Raw genomic sequence first — 21715 nt, 5'->3', positions numbered from 1 at the left:
CGCTGCGGGTAAAGAACAAAGCGTGGAGCGAGTAACCCCGCCCAAATTAACCGTCAGATCATTACATAGGTTCTTAAATTTAAAGCTACACATATCAAATATATTATAATTTGAATTGAAGTTCAATTTTTTTAACAAAAATAAATTTTGAAGCTTTAAAAGCTTGTGACGCAGTTTGGCGGTCGTGAATACGCATGCGCCAGAACTTGCCAGCTCATCAACGCCCGCGACGTGCACGCGCAGCATCCGCCCTTGTTTTCTAAGGAACTGGAAAGAGATATGAGAACGCATGCGCATAGTTTGGAAGGCGGACGCCGCAAGCAGACAATAGCCATTACTTTGCGCACGCGCAACAATGTATAGTTGGTATTCCATGTGGCTTGTGGCGCAGTTTTTATTCTATCAAGCTTTGTACGCATGTACAAACTGTACTGTAAAAAAACCAAAACCCATTGCGCTTGCGCATATTAAAATTATTAATTTTATTTCTTACCGTAGAATAATTGTTATTTCTTCGTAAGTTATCTAAGTTGGTGAGCGCATAAAAACAAACGATAGTTTGAGTAATATATGTTTGAGTTCAAAAAGCATGAGGAGTCACGTAAAACCCTTTTCTGAAGGTGACTTTGTTGTGTCTGTATATGGCACATGCGTACAATGAGCCGCTCTTTCAAGATGGCGGCTGCCAGTGGCTCCATGCTGCTGAGAAATATAATGGGTCATTTGGTAGTCCGAGCGGTTCTTAGGAGGCCTTTTTGGGTCCAGGTGAGGAGTAGTTGGGTTTATATTAAAAGATTTAGTTCCGGAGTTTTGGAATGGATTTATCACGGTGTGGTGTGTATAGTTGCTGTGCAAGTTGCGCCTATTAATTTGGCTAAGGATTTACTCTTCTCAAGTCCTATTATATTGGAGTTCTGTAAGTTTTTGTATTATTGTCCTTTTTTAATGCACAATCCCCCCCCCCTTAATGAATTATGCATGTAAGTGTAGGTTTCCTTAAGTTTGTCTTGTAGATTCTGTGTATGTTTATTTTAAAGCAAGATTCGGCTATAGTAGCCTCTTTCGAGAGTTAAGAGCTCTCGCTTGGCTTGTGTCATTGTTGCCCCATACCATATCGCTCACCTCTGGATCAGCCCGAGTAAGGTACTATGTTTTTAAGCTGTTTTGCGGTTACAGCTTAAAATGCAACTTTCTATTACCTCCCCACCCCCCACCGCTAAGTTCATTCAAACCAGTGGCCGTAGACTGGAGTCGCTATATAGAATTGCATTAAGTTAAAGGCAAACACTATTGACCGTGGTTCTCACCAGTCTCCATAGAGAAAGAAGAATGATTCTTACCCAAATCCAGGAGGTTGGCGTTCTGTTGGATATAATTAATATTAGAACGATCAAGTTATGTCTGCCAGATTTGGGTTGAGACATTCTTGGAGATTTGGGGGTGCAGCCGGGGAGGGCAGTGTTTGTGGGGGAGAAAGGACTTCAGTGAGGGATAATAGCATAGAATTTGTCCTCCAAAGCAGCCATTTTTTTCCGGGTGAACTGCTCTCTGTTTGGACAGCAGTTATAATTCTAGAAGATCTCCAGGCCCCACTTAAAGGTTGCTAACTGTGTCAACAGTAGAAGAAATGTGTGACCCACAGACCCAGGTCCAAATGCCAACTCTGCCATGGAAAGATTGCTGGATGACCTTGGACTGCTCATACCATCTCAGCCTAATTTACATTGTTGTGAGGATTATATGGAGGACAGGAAACAGTGTGAACTGCTGCGGGGGGGGGGATGCAGCACAGGCAGGGAGTGCGGAAAATATCCTTTGCAAAAGAAAGGTGATGGAGCTATTGGGACAGTGTTGTGTAGTGGTTAGAATACTGGATTAGGATCAAGGTTTGAATCCCTACTGTCTCACAGAAGGTTGCTGGCTGACCTTGGGCCCAGTCTCACACACACTCCAGCCGGAGCTCCTTCACAGGATGGAGATAAGAGACTGTAAGGTACTTTTGAGTCCCTACTGCAGAGAAAGGCAGCACAGAGACTATGGAATATATCTACTTCCTTACAAAATAGATGGGGTTTAAGAACATCCTTGAGCTATCAGAGCTAGTGTGGTGTAGTGATTAGAAGGTCATACTAGGGTCAAGGAGATCCAGCTTCAAATCCCGACTGTGCCATGGAAAGCTTGCTGGGTGACCTTGGGCCAGTCGTCCTCTTAATCTAACCTACCTGACAGGATTGTTGTGATGATACAGTGGAGGACAGGAGAAAGATATAAGCCACTTTAGATCCTCTTTGGCTAATAGCGTAGAGTATAAATGAACTGAATAAGATATAGATGTATGGTCCACAGTGGCAATTTTTTGGTGTCGCTAATTTGTCTCTCTTTTACCTACTGATGACTATGTGGTGACATTTACATTACTCAGACTGAGCCTGCAGCTGTCTTCTCCCGCCTCCACTGGAAATTGCTTCCTCTTCAGCATTTTTGGAGAATGTTTGTACCACTGAATCATTAGGATGTTATGTGCAATTGGGTTACTGATGAGAGGAGGACAGTATGCTTAGAGATTTTCCAAGAAGTCACAGTGTTAAAGGCAGAGAGTGAAAGGGGAACAGATTATACTGTTACTGAGTGCTTTGCCTCCCTCCCCACCCTGCAATCCTGGAGCCATTCAGATAGAAAGTTCTGTTCATCTAGAGCTGATGGTCCAGTGCTGCATCCTGTTGCAAGGCAGAGACATTGCAGATATGTTACATGGTGGAATTATAATATAAATTCTTTATAATCTGGGTACTTGTTTAAGTGGGAATCGAAGTCCTGTCCAAAGCTAATGCTAGTTATGCAGACGAAACGGGATACAGCCTTTGTTGGGAGAAGGGGAGGGAGGCTATCTGCCTGCCCATTTCTGCTCTCTTAACCACGGTTGACCATACTACCTTTTTAGTGTATCATAATGTACTGGCCTGGCCTGCGAATCTTTTAAATTCCAACCCAGCCGTAGACTTTGTTCCCATTTGGTCATGTCATCCTGCACATATCCAACCATGCAGTTCTGCCAACAGAATTACATTTCTTAGTTCTGAAGGATGGTGATTCCTGCTGATTCTTATCGCTGTAGACCCCCTTTTGCCCCCATGATGTTCTTGAGGATGTGTTGATCGGGGGCGGGCAGGGCTGCAGCAGGATGGGGAAGTGGGAAAGTCCCATTCCACAAAGTCTGTGGTGTGATTGTATGCATGCCATAGTCTGCATATTTGTTTACTTTTATATCTACTTGTTCCATGAGGAGCTCAGTTACAGCAATGTGTATTGGTTGTCCCATCCTCTCAACATCCCTGCTAGGTAGGTTAGGTTGAGAGAGAATGACTAACCCATGGTCATCCAGTGAGCATCCATGGTGGTGTGAGACTTTGAACCTTGGACTGGCTGGACTGAATCTAACACTGTAACCGCTATACCTTAATGGCTCGCAGAAAAAGCATCTGATATTTGTCTTTGAAAATGAGGTTAACTTCTGTTATTAGTTCTGGATGGGAGAAGAATTTAAATTCACTATTGCCTGCAGAAAGGGCAAGGGAAGTAATACGGTGCCCTTAATATCTGAATACTTGGTTGGGAAATCTATCTGGTTGAGCTGATTTTGCCTCTTATTTCTTTCAAGGATCCATTAGCAGTTTTGTTGATACTTGTCTAATGCTTCTCCTGTTCTGCTTTGTCTTCCCTCAGAACACACCCAGCACTTCACTCCTGCAGCCGAAGCAGTTGCCTTTCCGGATTTTCAGTACTGAGGCTGGCCAAGATGGATCTGCAGAACCAGCTGCTTTTGACTCAGAATCACGGTTTAAAGAGAAGCCGTGGGAGTACTTGGAGTCTGAAGGTATCGGGTGGTGGAGTGGTATAAAGCCAGCGTACATCAGTGTTCTGCTTATCAGCTGTATCCCAACTTTCCTTGAAGGTGTTCGGGGTACCATATATTTTATCTTCACAACAGCCCTGTGAGGACTGGCCTAAGCTCACTTAGTTTCATTGCAAATGGATTTGTCCCAAAGTTTTCCCAGGACCTTGGTCCATCAATCTCACCGTCACACCGGCTCTTAAGTTGGGGGCATAAACAGTCATGACATCCATACCGTGATAGTGCTAGGGTTTTAAAAAAATAATTACAAATATAAGTGGATCATGTCTGTGGCTAGAATTTTTATTCCTTCCTAAAAAGTAATAATCCTGTTACATGCTGTTGAAGCCAGCCCCCTCTCCCCCACACACCACCGTTCCAGAATTAAGCTGGAAATTATTATACAGTCCACCCTCAGCTTGTTTGAATTTGCCATTTACATAGAGATGAGTATCTTTTTGAGTTGAAGTACTTCTGAGGAGATTAAGGAAAAAGGAAAGACCTTGATAGAGGCAAGTATCTGCCCTTGTTTCAGCTTGCAACAGTGTCCACAACCTTATTCTATAGATGCTTTTGAGCTTTGAGAAAGAGTAGCAGGCCCATCACAAAATGGCTACTACGATAGTCATAGTATGTTGTGAAGTTTCAAGCCAAGCGTTGTTCTATAAAGTGGGGGATAGCTGTTCTGGAATGGGTGCTCCCCGCAGACACAAAGATGATATTTTCAGTGAGATAGAGGAAAGCCAGGGCTGGCTCTTTGATTGGGGAAGAAGCAAGTTGGCACCTGGAAACATCAGTGGACACAATGGTGCCCAGGTGTTCCATATTGGAGGGAAACCTATTGGTTAACAATGGATATTTCAACCATGAGGGAGACAGAAGAGACAAGAGTAACATATTGTCATACTGAGCACATTGTGCATATCTTTTGCATCATCTGGAAGGGAAATCTGATTTTAAATGTGATGCTGGGGGGTTAGAAGGAAATTAACCATTGTAACATTGCACACACCCAGAATCTTGTATAAATTCTGATGCTTTCACCAGCACAATATCCTCCAGGACTGGTCTATCGTAACCTGGGTAGCAGATGAGAGCCCGCTTTAAATGAGATACTGGCTGTGTACAGTGTTGCACAGAACTTCTCGCCTACCGGCTTTGCCTTTCAGTCAATCCAAAGAGGTTACAGCAGCAGTACAGCAAATAAAGCAAGAGGTGGGGCTGTTTAATGGAAGGTGCCATTTGGGCAACTGCAGATGTTTGAGATGGCGGAGCAGAGGAAAGGGCAGCAGGCAAGAGTGCGGCAACACCATGGTCATAGATCCAGAGGAGTTAGCCATGTTAGTCTGTAGTAGCAAAATCGAAAAGAGTCCAGTAGCACCTTTAAGATTAACCAACTTTTCTGTAGCATAAGCTTTTGAGAATCACAGTTCTCTTCATCAGATGCACGCATCTGACGAAGAGAACTGTGATTCTCGATAGCTTATGCTACAGTAAAGTTGGTTAGTCTTAAAGGTGCTACTGGACTCTTTGATTTTGCAACACCATGGCGAGCTTAAAGATAAGGCACTTACTCAGACTTGGAAACATTTCTACTCTTGAAGAGGATAATTTAAAAATGAATAGCAAAAGTAATTTTACACAAATTAATTACTGTGTATTCCTAATTATGCTTGTTTGGAAGTAGAATGTTCTATGAGGCACGCTCCTTCCAAGCTAACTGCCTTTGCCTCTTCTCTTTCTCTAGTTCTCAGTATCTTCCTTCTCCCTCCTTGCCTGTCTAATGGAGATAGTAAGCCTGTTGCTGAACAGGTTTCTTAATCATTGAGCAAGCTAGTGTTTAGATGTTCTGGAGCTGTATATGAACAGTTGTGCTCAACCTTCTGATAGGCACTTAAGCATATGCTTTGGATATGTCCATTTTATTCGGTCCTTTTGCAAGGAAGTCATTACTCATATTTATTTTGTATTAGAATACTCTTTTATTTTTGAGGATGTTAATGTACTTTTAAACTATTTACCTGTCTCTTGGAACCTAACTGATGGTCAACGGAAATGGACCCTCCGTGCCCTTACAGCCGCTAAAAGATTTATACTACAATACTGGAAAGACAAAAGCCCACTTCGTGAACTCATTGGATTAAGCACCTTATAAACTTACCAACATTTTAATGTATTGCATATAGACAGCAATAACGCATGGACTTATTTTTAGATATTTGGAAACCTTCTATAGAAGTGCATGTATAGATTTGCCAGCATGTTTTTTTGTTGCCAGTATTGTTTTTCTTGTTCTTTGTTTTGCGCTAAAAACGTTCTGATATGCCAAGATTTCAAAGGTCATTTGTAAAAAATGTGTGGTGTAGTGGTTAGCATGTGGGGGTTGGGGGTGGACACTCACTGTGTTGTGGAAACTCACTGGATGACCTTGGGCCGGTTACTGTCTGTAAGCCTAACCTACAGGAGTGTTGTGAAGATAAAAATGGAGGGAGGAGAGAATGGAATTGTGAGCCACTTTGAATACTCATTGGAGAGGAAAGTGGGGGGTAATCTCTAAATAAATATAATGCAACTGTAAACAACTCTGTTTTCTCTCATCCCTTTAGAATACATAGAAAGATATGGCAGTAATCCGGTCTGGTTTGGCTATAGGCGCAATCACAAAGGACAAATTCCGCCCCAGAAGACCCGGAAGACTTGCATTGTGAGTGAATTTCATTTCCTCTGTATAGTGTGAGTCAGGAGAATTTCGCAGTGTAGCATATGCTAACACATCACCTCAGCACAACCAGAATTTCCTAGTTCTGGGGAACCTTTAATTTTTGTTAACAAAATATAGTCGAAATAAATCATACTTAATTTACAGGCCTCTCAACATTATAGCAGTTGTGCTGGATCAGAAATGGTCTATCCAGCCCAGCATCCTGTTTTTGACAGTAGTTAACCAAATGTTTTTGGAAAGCCTTCAGGCAGGGCATGGAGGCCAAATCCTCTCCCAGTTATTGCCTGCGGCACAGGTATTCTGAATGTCCTGCCTCCGATTATGAACTAGCATAGTGGTTAAGAGGTTGAGCTGTGAATCAGCACTCTGCTGGTTCAACTCCCACTACTGCCATGAACACTGCAGGTGACCTTGGGTAAGCCGCTCCTCTCAGCCCTAGGTCTCCAGCTGTATTGCAGGGATAATAACAATACTGACCTTATTTTCTGCTCTGAGTGGGGCACTAATCAGTCTAGAAGAGCAGTATATAAGTGACTTGTATTGTCAAAGGCTTTCAAGGCTGGAGAAGGATGGTTGTGGATTTTCCGGGCCGGAGAACAATGGTTGTTGTGGATTTTCCGACCACAGCTATACAGCCCGGAAAATCCTCAACAACCATCTATAAGTGACTTGATCAGCATTGTGTACTCTGGAGTACTCGTACCACTACACCAAACTGGCTCTCCAGTTTGGTGTAGTGTTTAAGAGCGTGGGACTCTAATCTGGAGAACTGGATTTGATTCCCCATCCTCCACTTGAAACCAGCCGGGTGACCTTGGCCAGTCACAGCTTCTAGGAGCTTTCTCAGTCCCACCCACCTCACAGGGTGTTTGTTGTGGTGATAATAATAACATACTTTATAAACTGCTCTGAGTGGGTGTTAAGTCGTCTTGAATGGCACTATATAAATCAAATGTTTTTATTATTATTGACTCAGTATAAGGCAGTTGCATGTATGTAAGCGGAAAAGTACGGTATAATTGAGGTGGGAAGAAAAATATCTGCCTTCTGTGCCTGGCTGCTGTCCATTGTCTTGGTGGAACAGCCTGTGCTTTATGTGCAGAAGGTCCTTGCTTCAGATCCTGGCATATCCAGTTAAATATCTCCTGAAGTAGTTACTAGGAAGAACCCTTCTCTACCTGCGATTTTGGAGGGCTGCTGCTAACTGGAGTAGATGAACTTGTGGTCTGAAAATTTGTATTTCCTGTAAGTTCTAAGAAAATTAAAAGTTGGTTAATTTCTCATCTGGTAGAGAGTTGACATGTTTTGCAGTTACATTTAAAAGTCTGTTACCAGCAGAAATTAACTCTTGTTGAGGCTTTTATGGTTATTTCCCCCTGTAAAATAATGTACCAGTGATGATTTTAGCTTTAATGTATTGGTCTCCTACAGGTATTCTCTTCCTTAAAACAGAAACCAAGGGTATCTAAATTGCCATGTTCCCCAAAGATCTCAGCATGTGTGGAGCTGCTCGATGTTTTTAAGGGGGAGGGAGTAATGGGGAGGCCTCACGGTGTGTTCTACCATCTCTTCATTGCAAATACTGGTCTGCAAATGAACTTCGTTTCTCCCATATTGATTCTTTTCTAGTTTGTCAGAATATCTGGCCCTTCTTTTGAGTTACTTACTGACAACTGACAAAATTGCTTTTGACTGTTTCTTTCCACCAGAGAAGAGAGCATATTTGTGGGAATCCCTGCCCCATCTGCAGAGACCAAAACCTCTTCCTGGATTACAGGGTAAGAGGAACAAAGTGGGACAGTCTGAAATAGCTTTGTAGTGTCTGATTCTTTTTCTGACTTGTCACATGCAGAATCTGGCACTTCCTGATCTGTTTGTAAGATCGTCTTAACAGCCCCTCCGATTCATGACCTTCTTATTGAGCCTCTTCTCCATTAGCTTTTTAAATCCTCTGATGCCCTTTGCTTTCTGTTGATGTACTTAACTATCCTTGTTATTAAAAGCATCATGAGAGGCAGTAAAAACTGTTCTCTTTTTCTTTATTTGCCCCCTTTCTATTTAAAAATAGTGCTTATAGTTTGGAAACCACTACCTCAGGTGGTGCACTTGGGCTTGGGAAGGTTAAGTGAATGGCCTACGGTTGTATAAGTATCCCATGACCAATGCATTCTAGGAGACTTTCCTAAATAGGGGGGGGGAGGGAGGAATTACTCTAGATGGGATCTCTCTCATTGCTTTGATCTCAGAGCTGGACAAGTAATAGACCAACAGGGCAGTCTGGGAACTTTACCTAAGTTCTCCCAGGTTCATGAGGTGGGTAGAACATAGGTAAGTACTCATAGATTCCAGCACTGGCCCCACATCTTGTTTATGGATCCCAGCTACCACCACCCCATCCTCAAAGCACTGTTTTTATTCTGTACCAGAAAGAATCAGAATTATATGCTTCTGAAAATCCTGTCCTTTTACCCAAAGTGACATTCAAGGTGATTTTAAAAATGCCATATGTTCATAAATTATTGTAAAGCAACTCAGTCAGCTAAAGCAATCAGATGGCAAAAAAGCTGAGTTGTTTAACTGTTGAAACAGGAGAAAATACAAATCATGTGAATGAACCAGGAGAGGGGACAGGAGACTTGCCACTGGTGACTTGAGGAAGAGGCAGTAAAAGATCTTTTCACGTAGTACCTGCATTATGGTGCCTGGAGCAAATGACTGTGCAATTACTATATGCCTAGATCTGGTTTTGCTTTCAAGCTTTATTTTTAATGCAACATCGAAGTGTATGTTTTAGTCGTTTGGCCTGCTAACTTTATCAAAATTGTCAGCATGGCTTTTTCATCTAGAAAAAGGGCCCCCTCTCAAACCTTCCCAGATACTACTTCAACTTAAATTCCTCATTTTTTCCCACAGAACGTGAAGCTTCTAGAACAGTTCATTTGCCCCTACACAGGCATCACCTACCACCCAACCCGAACAGGTAAGTCTGCGGCTTTTATAGTGCTTCTTCTGTACTTGTTGAACACTAGAGTTTGGGCTCTCTGGCTTTGTGAGCAGGTGATGTAACTATTTATTCCCCCCCTCATTACTGGCCAGAGACCTAATGGGTCAGCTTTGTAATACTTCTAAGTTTCTTCTTTCTCCATCGTTAGTTGCAAAAACCTTCTGTTAGAACTTGCTCAGCTATCAAGGTGTGCTTGTCATTCTGAAGTCCAGAGAAACTCTTTATCTACATGGATGGACAAGCATCTTTGGGAAATAAGTTATGTACAAACGTAGCTTCCTGAATAGCAGCTCTTTGCAAAACCAGTGGTCTAACTTGTGTATGTTGCTGGATTCTTGAATGCATTTACATAGGCATGCAGAAACAGGTCCTCCTTAAAGGCCATGTGAAAAAGTAGACCTGAAGAGACTGGTATCATTTCACGGTTGAGCTCCAGTAGCATAGAGATGACAAAAGGCTGAAAGGCATCTGTGTGAAGGATCATTAAACGGACAAAGCAAAGTGGAAGGGAGAGCTCCAGGATTTGTCAGCTGGGCGCTGAGAATGAGGCAGTGGCAGATCGGGGAACACAAAAGTTAGGGTTAATTCAGGAATAACTTTAAAGAAATACTTCAGGAGAAAATCGAGAAGAAGCTGTTCCCGATATCAGAAGTGACGTGGAGATTAAGAGAGTCCAGTCGATAAGTTTGTGGGGCATGGAAGGAGGGCTGTAGGACAGGGAGATCCCTGCTGGTCACTTTCTCTTGACCTTGGTATTGGTGAGCTAGAAAATATGCAAAAGGCCATCAGAATTCCCAAGGAGTTAGAGTACCTTCTCTGTGACGAAGGCTAAAGAATTGGAGGGGGGGGGCGATGGGGAGACGGTTAGATCGGGGGGGGGAAAGCAACTGAGCAGGAACATAATATTGGCTTATAAAATTATGTACGGTGGGCAGAGTTCTCCCCTAACCCTTCCCCTCTAGACAGCCAGTTTGCCCAATAAGCATAATTGTAGAGTTCGCTGCCATAAGATGTGGTAATAGTTACTGGCTTAAATGGCTTTCAAGGGGGAATTAAACTTCTCTGAATAATATTCTGAAGGGCAAAAAGCCGGTGTAAGCTGTTACCTTAATGTTCTTTTTATGGGCTTTATGGAAGAATCTCAGTGGCTACACCAGAAAATAGGATGCTGGACTAGATAGGACTGTGGTCTGCTCCATCCAGGCTATTCTTCTGTGTTAGAGAGATGGTGTCCTTTTCTCCCCAGTATGGCTTTGGAGTCATATGTACATTTTGCCTTGCTGCTTAACCTACTCAGAGATAGTTGCACTATGTAATCAAGTTTTGTGGTTTAGTTGTAAAGGTTTTCAGTCACAGAGCAGGTGTTCTGGTATATCCAAAACATTGAATACAAATACAGATAAACCATAAGACTGTTTGGATCTCTAACAAATGCACTTTGTTTTTCTTACAAGTTAAATTTGGGCCAGTTACTTATCAGATTACCTTAATTAAAATCTATTGAGGCTGCCAGAGGAGGTCTGGATAACATTTGCCAGTTGCGCATTCATGGTCTAGGGAAAGGATGACCTACCAGCAGCCAGTGAAAGAATAGTTAGGGGTGGAGGTTAAAAATCAACCTTTCTCCAAAATGTGAATAAATTTTAAATGAGAGTATACAATATTGGAAACAAAGCATAACCATAATATCAGTATAATCATTAAAAAACCATAATAAAAATGTACCACTAACAACTTACTGCTTGCAGCTTAAATTTGTGTTCAATTTTACAAGAATTTCGAATAGGTACTAACCTCTTAATCCCCCCCCCCCCGCACATTTATTTTAACATAATGGAAGTCAAAAGAGAGAGAACTTTAATAGTGGAGTTTATAGTCCACAAATAATTTTTATTAGTGCAAAAGTTACAATTTCAAGACATTGTAAACATTTTCCTCATAGTTTCACTCGTAAATAAAAGAAGCATTGCCACAAGTTGAGGGAAGGAGCTTTCATACTTTAATATCGCCTTCCTGGATTTTCTAATTTCCTGGAGTCCAAGTGTGTGTGTTCCGTAAATGAAGTTGTTTCTGCTGCTAGACTCCAGTGTCTTGATGAAAACTGACCATCCATGAAAGGGCTATTTGGTATGGGGGGGTATTCCACCCCCATAGTCTGTGGAACTGAATGGCTCCCAAGAATATGGCTGTTCCTAAAAGGTAAAAAAAGTGTGTCATCAGGGTGACGTGGTCTGCCGCTGTTGTGAACTACGACACCCCCTGAGATGTTTTCCCTTTTCCATTGCAGGGATCTGCATGAAGAAGTATAAACAGCTGACAGAGGCCATTCAGCAAGCTCAGGACAATGGTGAGGAGTAAGGGGGGAGAGGGGCTGGTCAGTTGTAGAATACTTCCAGGTCCCGGTGCAGCTTTCTTTGTGCCCCCACCCCTCCTTGCCTCAATATCCTAGAGAACTTGGTTGCTATAGTTGTTAGGTTCAGCATCAGACTAGGACTGGAAAAGTCGGCCTTAAAGTTTCCACTCTGCCACATAGCTACTTAGATGACCAGACCCAGTCCTTATCCTTGGGGTAATATAACGTGCAAGGTTGTTGTGAGAATAAATAGTAGACACTGCCACCACCCTGAGCCGCTCAGAGTTCCTTGGAGGAAGGGCAGGATAAAAATATGATCAGTAAATACAAATTGCAGGGTGAGGTTGTGCTGGAATCCCAGTGATGGACATGGTAATTTAATTCTATCTTTTTGGAGATATCCGGTCTTCTCTCTGATGCCTTTTATTCTCCATCCCTTCTTTCAGGCCTCCTGTTCTTCCACAGCCCCTTCATCAGTTTCCAGTATCAAGATTACAGTAACCAGCACCCAGCTGTTACCACAACTCCTCCATCCCCAGCTTTGCAAAACAAAACTGCTTGGTACGACTGGTACGACTGGCAGCAGCCCTCTGAGAAGGATATTGCATTGATTAGGAGGATTTACAAGGACTACTTGAAGGAGGAAAGCAGCCCTCCTTGAGGCTGACAGATGACATTGGACAGAACTGAACATTCCTTGGTAGCAGTAGAAGGTCCTCATAAGCCCACTGAAGGGGGCGGGGGGAGATCTACTTTCATCTTGACTGCCTTTTTAAAAATTCACCTGTATTAATAAAGTCATATCCCATTTCAGCAATTTAAGGTGTCTGAACTCTTTCTGACCTGGCCAAGTGGGGGTGGGAAGGAATACAGAGGTGGACAAAAAGTGTTTGGAACTTCGGGGTGCAGGTTAGATCTGACAGGTTTTGAAAATTCTACAGAGTGAAAAAAATGGACAGAGAATTTTTTTTGGCCTTCTTCCATAGTACTAGACTTCAGGTAGTACAGTGAGTAGATTAACAGAAAAGGCAAAGAGAGTACATTTCTTTACACAACACACATTGATCTAGGGACTTCATTACCACGTTGTGTTTGCTGCTGGCTTAGATGGCTTCCCTAGCTATCAACATCTATTAGTTGTAAAAAAACTGTTGCACTATAATCACTAATGTTTCTTCTGCTGTTAGATATTACAATCTCGTTACACTATCTCTTATCCTGTAGACTATACTAGTGTTAATGTAAATTGATTCACAATATTGTATTTTATAGCAGCCTTGTATTTGTAATGTAATGTTTTAAAATAAAAATTAAAAAAAACTATTAGTTGTGATAGCTTGATGGAATGCCGAGCTTCAGAGACAGTATACCTCTGAATGCTACTTGCTCAGAGGCAAAGTACAGCTACTTAGTCCCCATTCCAATTAAATCTGGGGTAGAGGAAACTAATGCATATTTTTCCATGGCTTTTTCCCATGCTTTCACTCCCTGTACTGTCTCTTGTGTCTAATTTTAGATTGCAAGCTTCTTGTATACTCTGTATTGCATCACACACATTACTAAACATTACTAATTCAACATTAATAACCTAACAGCAGCAAGGGAGCACTGTTGCTTTCATGTTCTTGTAAGCTCAGAAATATGTTACTGCCCAATAAAGAAACAGGCTCCTTTTAGATGGGATGGTTCTGGTCCTAATGGTTGCTCTTATGTTTTTAAAAGTAAAAGGTTTGTATGGAAAAGCCATCAAAGAACACTTATTTCAGTTCTGTCTGTAAAGCACATTATGCTTTTAAAAGTGCTCACTTCTTTTGTCCCTTTGTGACAATTTGCCATTCTAAATCAGGTACACATACTCAACCAACAAGATGTAGAGGAGTTAGCCGTGTTAGTCTGTGGTAGCAAAATCAGAGTCCAGTCGCACCTTTAAGACTAACCAATTTTATTGTAGCATAAGCTTCATGAAACTATGTGTGTTTAAAGAATAATCTGCAGTGTATTGCATATGAGGATTGTCTTTCTTCCCTTGCACTGTTCACTGAATGGTATATAAATCAAATTGGATGGGAAGTGAGGGGGGGGGGGGAGTAAGAAAAGGCACAAAGTAGAATATGCAAATAAATGAGACTTATTCCGCATGGTTATTTTTCAGCATATACTCCATTCCGTTTCCCATGTTCTTATTTTCAGATGTCCACTGTAGACATGGGATGCAGACGGGTCATTTTGTAGAAAAAGAGCTGGAGGGACTCATTAGCATAACTCATTAGCATATGCCATGTCCCTTGACATCAGTGTGTCATTAGCATAACTGATTTGCATATGCCACACCCCCTGACCACCTATCCTGGCTGTTTTGGACCCAATCCTGGCCATTCAGGGCCAAAATTGGGCCCAACATGGTCAGGATCAGGCCGCTGCTGAGCGGGAGAGTGATCCACCACCCGTCGGGCTGGATCCAGGCCATTTCAGCCTCAATCCAGGCTGAAACGGGCCCAAATGACCGAGAGCTGGGTGGGGCCACCTGACATGTGACCTCTGGGGAACTGTGTTCCTGCGTGTCCCCCCTCAAAATGAACCATGGATGCAGATATGTTTGTCCATCTTTTCCCCATATTTTTCCCCTGCACATATTCCTCTATTTTTGAAGCTGATGCCTGTCAGGTCCAATATATATCTTAACTATACTGACTCCATTTTCTAATGCTTTTAGTGTTTAAGTATTTTCTCCTCAGGTGCACCAGTTCCCAAGCAGCATTCCCACCAGAGGAGACTGTTTTGTCTAACACCGTTCCACCAGGCATTGGCCTTGAAGGAGAGCAGCTTCCCAGGACTGAAAGATGTTGTTTTGAGAACTGTGGGGGGAGGCTGTTCCAGATGGGTATTGTTACTCTGTATCCTATGCTTGCTCTTCATTGGTAACAATGATCATGTACCATCCTGAGTCTCCTATTCAGGACAGTGGACTATAATGGATCTTTTCTGCAATAAAGCTTCCTTTGCCAGACATTGGACTTATTCTTGCTTCTAAAGGGAATCTTGCAGAGAGTACCTTATTTAGCCACAGTCTGACATTTTGTTACCAATCATGTCTGAGTCGGGCCCAGCGGAATCCAAGGTTGTCCCGGACAGGGATCCTTTGTTTGATCCGTATGCGTCTCCCGACAATCAACCGGTGCAAACCCAAGACTCCCAGGAGCTGGGAGCAACCGGGAACGGAACCGGAGCCTCCATTTCTACCCTGCCTCTCATCGACTTCAGTACTCGGAACGAGACCGACAGCAACCTCGGGGCAAGGCCGAAAGCAACCGCTCTCCCCTTGATCTCGGTACCCACCCCGTCGGAGTGGGGAGCCAGACCCCGAGAAACCAGAGAGCGCCGGGCAGGTGGACTCCATCCACGAGTCTCGATGGACGGGCGCCGAAGCCTAGAAACCGTCCCGGAACTAGATAGCAGCCAACCATGGCGATATTGGAACAGGACGTTTGAGCAGATGGAGGGGGACACGTCTCGCCGAGGCGCCCTGAGTTGGGATTATTCCGAACTTGCCCCGTGGAAGGAGCCAACGGAAGTCCCTGAACAAAGTTGGGAGCAGATACGAGGTCGCACCTATGCGGTAGATACCAGCATCTCGGCCGTGACGGGTATGGCCAAGGGAATTCTAGCCGCGAGGTCGCGAATAGTCCAAGGGGACCCTCCTCCGTGGGGCCCTTTCTCCCCGGTGAGTACAGCGAATGAAGGTTCCCTGAGCGAACAACCAGGGCCAAGTCGTATACAACAATTAGAAGCTAAGCTGATGGATATGGAAGAAAGTTTGGCTCACGCCATTCATTTAATTTCCTCAATGGGGGCAGGGGAAAGACTGTCTCCCGAAGAGATGGCGATACAGATAGCTACCCTTCAAAGTGTCATCTCCTATCCGATGGAGGAAGTTCAGCAGCGGTCGTCGCCTACCGGCGAGGGGGGCACCTATCCTGGCGAATCGGGAGAACAACCCAAGGAACTTCCCACTCAGCGAGAAACTCCACCGAGAAGGGACCACCCGGTTGTGCCATCCGGTGAGACTCCCATCGAACCTCCTATCACGGGAGGGGATGTGCCGCCAGACGAGACCCCCGTTGAGAGGCCTACGGAAGGGGAGGAAAAGCCAAGTGATACACCGGTGATACCCCCCCATACTTCCCCTAAAACGGTCCGGCCGGACCAAGCGGGAGCACCCGTGGCTCCATCAGGGGAGGGAGCCCCTGGTCAACCGCGCGAAACTGTTCCCGTCGGGCAACCTCCGGGAGATGGTCTACCAGCGCCAAAAGGCCAGCCGACGCTTCCCAGAACAACAACGCATGGAGGGGCAAGCCCGCGCGGCCTTCCACCCATTCGGCCTTCGCCGCTGCGGCCCCTTCCGCTTCGACCACAACTAACCCCGCCGCTGCAGCCGATACGTTTGCCACTGGAACAGCCCGTAAGACCACCTCCGAACCAACCGATGGGGCCTACACCACTACGCCTCCACCAACCCACCCCTCAGCGGCCGATTATTACTCCGCCGCACCGACCTCAACCGCTACGGCCAGCACCTCCGGCATTGCCACCAGCCCAGCCGAGAGCACCACCGCCAGCCCAGCCGAGAGCACCACCACCAGCCCAGCCGAGAGCACCACCGCCAGCCCAGCCGAGGCCGCCACCCCCGGCTCAACCGGTGATGCCACCGCCAGCACAACCGGGTCCCCCCATACCTCAAGTGCCATTGATGCTTCCGGCGGACTTCTACCCAGCACCGGCTCCGAGGCAAGACCTCCCAATGGGTTGGGTGAAACTGGACGCCACTTTTGATGGGGATCCCTCCAAACTGGGCTTTTTTCTAGTGCAAGTCGTGCAATTCTTCAACCGGTGGGGACACCTCTTCGGCAGCGAGGCCAGCCAAATTGAACATCTCGGCTCCCGCTTACAAGGGAAAGCAGCGGACTGGTACGTAGGACTATATAATATCGGGGCCCCAGAACTCGATACTCTCCAGGGGTTGGTAGATGCTATTAGAGCACAATATGAAGACCCCTTAGAGGAAACCAGGGCCCGAACAGAATTGCAAGCCATTAAGCAGGGCAGCATGGCAGCGAGAGACTATATCACGAAATTCCGACAATTGGCTGCCAAGTGCCCCAGGTGTGAGGAGTCCACAAAAATTATTCTGTTCAAACAAGGACTTAATCCGAGACTTTTGGACAGAGCCCTCATGCAAGACAATCCCCCTACGCTGTTAGGTTGGATTCAACTTGTTTGCGAAGTGGAGAATCGCATTTTAGAAGTCCGTTTGGTTGAGCAACAACAACAAACGGGACAAAGAAAACCATTGACCTTACAGAAGGGAGCTCGGGGAGCTGGCTACGCCACCCGTGGAGCGAGAGATGCTAGATGGCAACAAGGGCTGTGTTTGCAATGCGGACAGGCTGGTCACTTTGCAGCACAATGCCCCTACCGGCCTGTGCAAAGACCTCCGCTCCAATTACGGCGTCCAACCCTTGCTCCGTTCCCTACGCTCCAACGCCCGACTCCAGCTCCACGAGCAAACAGAGGCCGCGGCGCTTCCCAAAGGCCAGCCTCAGAAAGAGGGCTGGAAGCGGAAGAAGTTATGGAATACGATCCCGCTTCCCCATCTGCAGAAGTCAATCCAGAAAGTCCCCAGTCGGGAAACGAGATGGATCTGTCGTAAAAGGGCCCAAACGACAGATCCGCCCCAAGCCCGTCCCTGCACGGAACCGGCCACCTGGGTCCATTTTATTCATGCCAGTGACTTTAATCAACCCAGAGAGAAAAATGCACATTCGGGTGCAAGCTCTTATTGACTCGGGTTGCTCAAGAGATATCATAGCCCCAGCTCTAGTCAATGGACTAGTCTTACCAACTCGGGAATTACAAAATCCAGTAATTTTTGAACAAATGGATGGTACCAACATGAATCCGGTCACAACTGAAACCATCCCGGTGATCACGGGCATGGGACAACATTGGGAAAAGAGGTCCTTTGTCATCAGCTCTACTGCCAAGTACCCGTTAATTCTAGGCAGCAAATGGCTATGTGATCACAATCCCTACATAGACTGGGCTCAAGGATGTATTACCTTCAATCATGCCAACTGTAAACTTCACCGTTGGAATCAAAACTGGGGCGAGGACCCAACTTACAAAGAAAAGGCCCTCCTCACCCAAGAAGAAGTCAACCAAATACCCGAACCGTACTGGCCTTTCCTAAATGCTTTCTCGGAGGAGGAAGCTGATACTCTACCCCCGCACCGACGAACGGACTGTGCGGTGGAAATTTTACCCGGAGCCTCATTGCCTAAAGGACGACTCTATCCCATGAGTCTCCATGAACGTGAAGAGCTCCGGAAATTCATCGACACCAACCTCCAACGAGGGTTCATCCGCCCAGCCTCTAGCTCCCACGCCGCTCCAGTTCTCTTCGTGAAAAAGAAGGACGGGGGACTCAGACTGTGCACGGATTTCCGAGGACTAAATGCAGTGTCCACCAACAACGCCTATCCTATACCGCTCATCCGAGACCTTCTCAACGTCGTGGCCCAAGGTAAGATCTTTACGAAATTAGATCTAAAAGATGCTTACTTCCACGTTCGTATCAAGGCAGGGGATGAGTGGAAAACCGCGTTTAATACGCCCCTCGGACAATATGAATACTTAGTTATGCCTTTTGGATTGACGGGAGCCCCGTCTGTATTCATGTCCATGATAAACGAAGTTTTACATGAATTTTTGTACAAAGGGGTGGTGGTGTACCTTGATGATGTTTTAATTTATTCTGATACCGAGGAAGAGCATGTTCAAATGGTACAAAAGGTCCTGGCCACCTTGATGAAGAATAAACTGCCCATCAAATTGTCCAAATGTGAATTCCATAAAACCGAACTCACTTACCTTGGGTATTGTATCTCACAAGAGGGGTTGAAAATGGATCCAGCCAAAATACAGGCGATCCAGGATTGGCAAACACCCACCACCCGCAAAGAACTGCAATCCTTCCTGGGTTTTGCCAACTTCTATAGAGACTTCATAGCAAATTTCGCCCAAATCACACTCCCCTTAACAGAATTGCTGAAAACCAAAGATAAAGGGGACCAAGCCAAAAAGCCCTCTGCTAAACTACAATGGACCCCCGATTGCCAAACGGCCTTCGAATGCCTTAAAAAGCAATTTGTAACGGAACCCATCCTCTCCCACCCCAACGAACAGTCCCCCTTCATAGTACAGGTCGACGCCAGCGATACGGCGATAGGGGGGGTTTTGCTGCAGAAGGGGGAGGATGGGAAATTGCGGCCTTGTGCATTCTTGTCTAGAAAGTTCTCAGAGGCAGAAAGGAATTGGAATGTGTGGGAGAAGGAGGCCTTTGCAGTGAAAGCAGCTCTCACAAACTGGAGGCATTGGCTGGAGGGGGCGAGATACCCTTTTGAGGTCTGGACAGATCATAAGAATTTGGAGGCCCTCCGAAGCCCACGCAGACTGAATGCCAAGCAATTGCGGTGGGCGGAATTCTTTTCCAAGTTCAACTTCACCCTCAATTATCTCCCGGGCAAAACTAACTTTTTAGCGGACGCCCTGTCGCGCATGCCCCAGCATAAGAGCAAACGGGCGGAGACTATCGACACGGTCTTCTCACCTAAGCAACTTGGGGGCGTGGTGACTACTCGCAGCCGTGCTAAGCAGCCCCTCCCGGCCGACCAAGAATGGAAATCGAAACTTAAAACTGAAGTGGAGAAGGAGGGGGATAAAGCTCCGCGAAACAAACTAACCCAATCCCCACAGGGGGATTGGCTAGCTGGGAGCAAGTTTTATGTCCCGGACAGCCTTAAGCTGGAAGTCTTGCGGCGCTGTCATGATGCTCCCACTGCTGGACATTATGGGTATCTGAAAACTTTACACCTAGTTCAAAGACAATTCTGGTGGCCGGGCATGCGCAAAGACATTTCCCAATACGTTAGTTCCTGCCCTGTTTGCCTCAGCGCAAAGACCAGGAAAGGGAAACCTCCGGGTCTCCTGCAACCATTAGAAACGCCGAACCGGCCCTGGGAAGTAATCTCCATGGACTTTATCACTGATCTACCTCTTTCAAAAGGACATAATTGTATTTTAGTTGTGGTAGATCTGTTCTCCAAACAAGCCCATTTTATCCCCTGTACTGCTATACCCTCCGCTCGAAAACTAGCGGATCTGTTTCTAAAACACATCGTAAAATTACATTCTTTTCCGTCCAAGGTGATTTCGGATCGCGGCGGACAGTTCGTTGCCAACTTCTGGCGGGAGCTTTTGAAAATGTTGAATATTGAACAAGGTATCAGTTCAAGCCACCACCCACAAACCGACGGGCAATCCGAAAAAACAAACCAAATATTAGAACAGTTCCTTCGTTGCTACATCAATTTCCAACAAGATAACTGGGTGGACCTTCTCCCTCTAGCCGAATTCTCCTATAACAACAGTGTACACGCTTCAACGGGAGAAGCCCCCTTCAAAATTGTATATGGGACTCACTTCAATCCCTTCCCATTGGACGCACCCCCTCTCCATTCCTCCAAATTGCCAGATGTATCCTCATGGTGGGGGGAGGCGGTGCAGCAATGGACTATCATTAAGAGACACCTCGAAAAAGCCAAACTGGATTACAAAAAGTACGCAGATCGCCATCGTGTGGCCGAATGGGAATTACAACCAGGAGACCATGTGTATATTTCCACAAAGAACCTAAAGCTAGCTCAGACAAGCCGCAAACTCGCTCTGAAATTCTTAGGACCTTTTCCTGTGCGCAAAGTAATAAACAAAGTGACTGTTGCTGTAACATTGCCCAAGAACCTTCGCCATGTGCATGATACGTTCCATGTCAGCCTTTTGAAGAAAGCTCCCACCGACAACAAATGGCATATCAAAGCTCCACCCATTCCAACTTTAATTGACGACCAAATACACTATGAGGTACAACAAATTTTGGACTCTAAAATCAAGAGAAATCAGCTTTTTTACCTCATTAGATGGAAGGACTTTGATTCTGGTTACGATGAATGGGTGAACTCTGCACATGTTCATGCTCCTAGATTAACCAAAGCTTTTCATACTCGCTACCCATATAAACCAGGGGGGGATCTATTTTAAGGGGGGCAGAAATGTCAGGTCCAATATATATCTTAACTATACTGACTCCATTTTCTAATGCTTTTAGTGTTTAAGTATTTTCTCCTCAGGTGCACCAGTTCCCAAGCAGCATTCCCACCAGAGGAGACTGTTTTGTCTAACACCGTTCCACCAGGCATTGGCCTTGAAGGAGAGCAGCTTCCCAGGACTGAAAGATGTTGTTTTGAGAACTGTGGGGGGAGGCTGTTCCAGATGGGTATTGTTACTCTGTATCCTATGCTTGCTCTTCATTGGTAACAATGATCATGTACCATCCTGAGTCTCCTATTCAGGACAGTGGACTATAATGGATCTTTTCTGCAATAAAGCTTCCTTTGCCAGACATTGGACTTATTCTTGCTTCTAAAGGGAATCTTGCAGAGAGTACCTTATTTAGCCACAGTCTGACAATGCCTAGTTGATGCTGCCACGTGTTATGTCTGTGTGAAACACTATACTCCCCTGGAGCTGATTGGTCTGTCTGCTGGTAACGCGGTAACCACTCCCACCCTCTTCAGCTCCTTTTCTGCCTTTTTTATCAGTAAAGTGAGCTAAGGGTCAAGGCTGCTTCTC

At 45.2% G+C, this 21715-nt stretch overlaps 1 protein-coding gene across 1 annotated transcript; it reads left to right on the top strand.

The window, feature by feature from the left end:
• The first annotated feature begins 670 nt into the window (after positions 1 to 670).
• Positions 671 to 12788, top strand: MRPS18B (mitochondrial ribosomal protein S18B). Its single transcript, XM_054975211.1, has 7 exons — positions 671 to 765; positions 3724 to 3874; positions 6499 to 6596; positions 8324 to 8392; positions 9528 to 9594; positions 11906 to 11965; positions 12418 to 12788. Exons 1-7 carry the CDS (start codon positions 676 to 678, stop codon positions 12630 to 12632), a joined length of 750 nt encoding a protein of 249 aa, XP_054831186.1. The 5' UTR covers positions 671 to 675; the 3' UTR covers positions 12633 to 12788.
• The last annotated feature ends 8927 nt before the right edge of the window (positions 12789 to 21715 follow it).

This window comes from Eublepharis macularius, chromosome 4 (genome assembly GCF_028583425.1).
Source record: "Eublepharis macularius isolate TG4126 chromosome 4, MPM_Emac_v1.0, whole genome shotgun sequence".
In the NCBI taxonomy this organism is placed as follows: domain Eukaryota; kingdom Metazoa; phylum Chordata; class Lepidosauria; order Squamata; family Eublepharidae; genus Eublepharis; species Eublepharis macularius.
The sequence above is the reverse complement of the archived record's forward strand: the minus strand, read 5'-3'. Positions and strand labels throughout refer to the sequence as shown.

Bases quoted from the DNA above. Each gene is read 5' to 3' on its own strand.
- MRPS18B (XM_054975211.1), top strand. From the start codon at position 676: ATGGCGGCTGCCAGTGGCTCCATGCTGCTGAGAAATATAATGGGTCAT. The intron at 6,597-8,323 runs GTGAGTGAATTT...TCTTTCCACCAG, and splicing joins AGACCCGGAAGACTTGCATT to AGAAGAGAGCATATTTGTGG. The intron at 9,595-11,905 runs GTAAGTCTGCGG...TTTCCATTGCAG, and splicing joins CTACCACCCAACCCGAACAG to GGATCTGCATGAAGAAGTAT.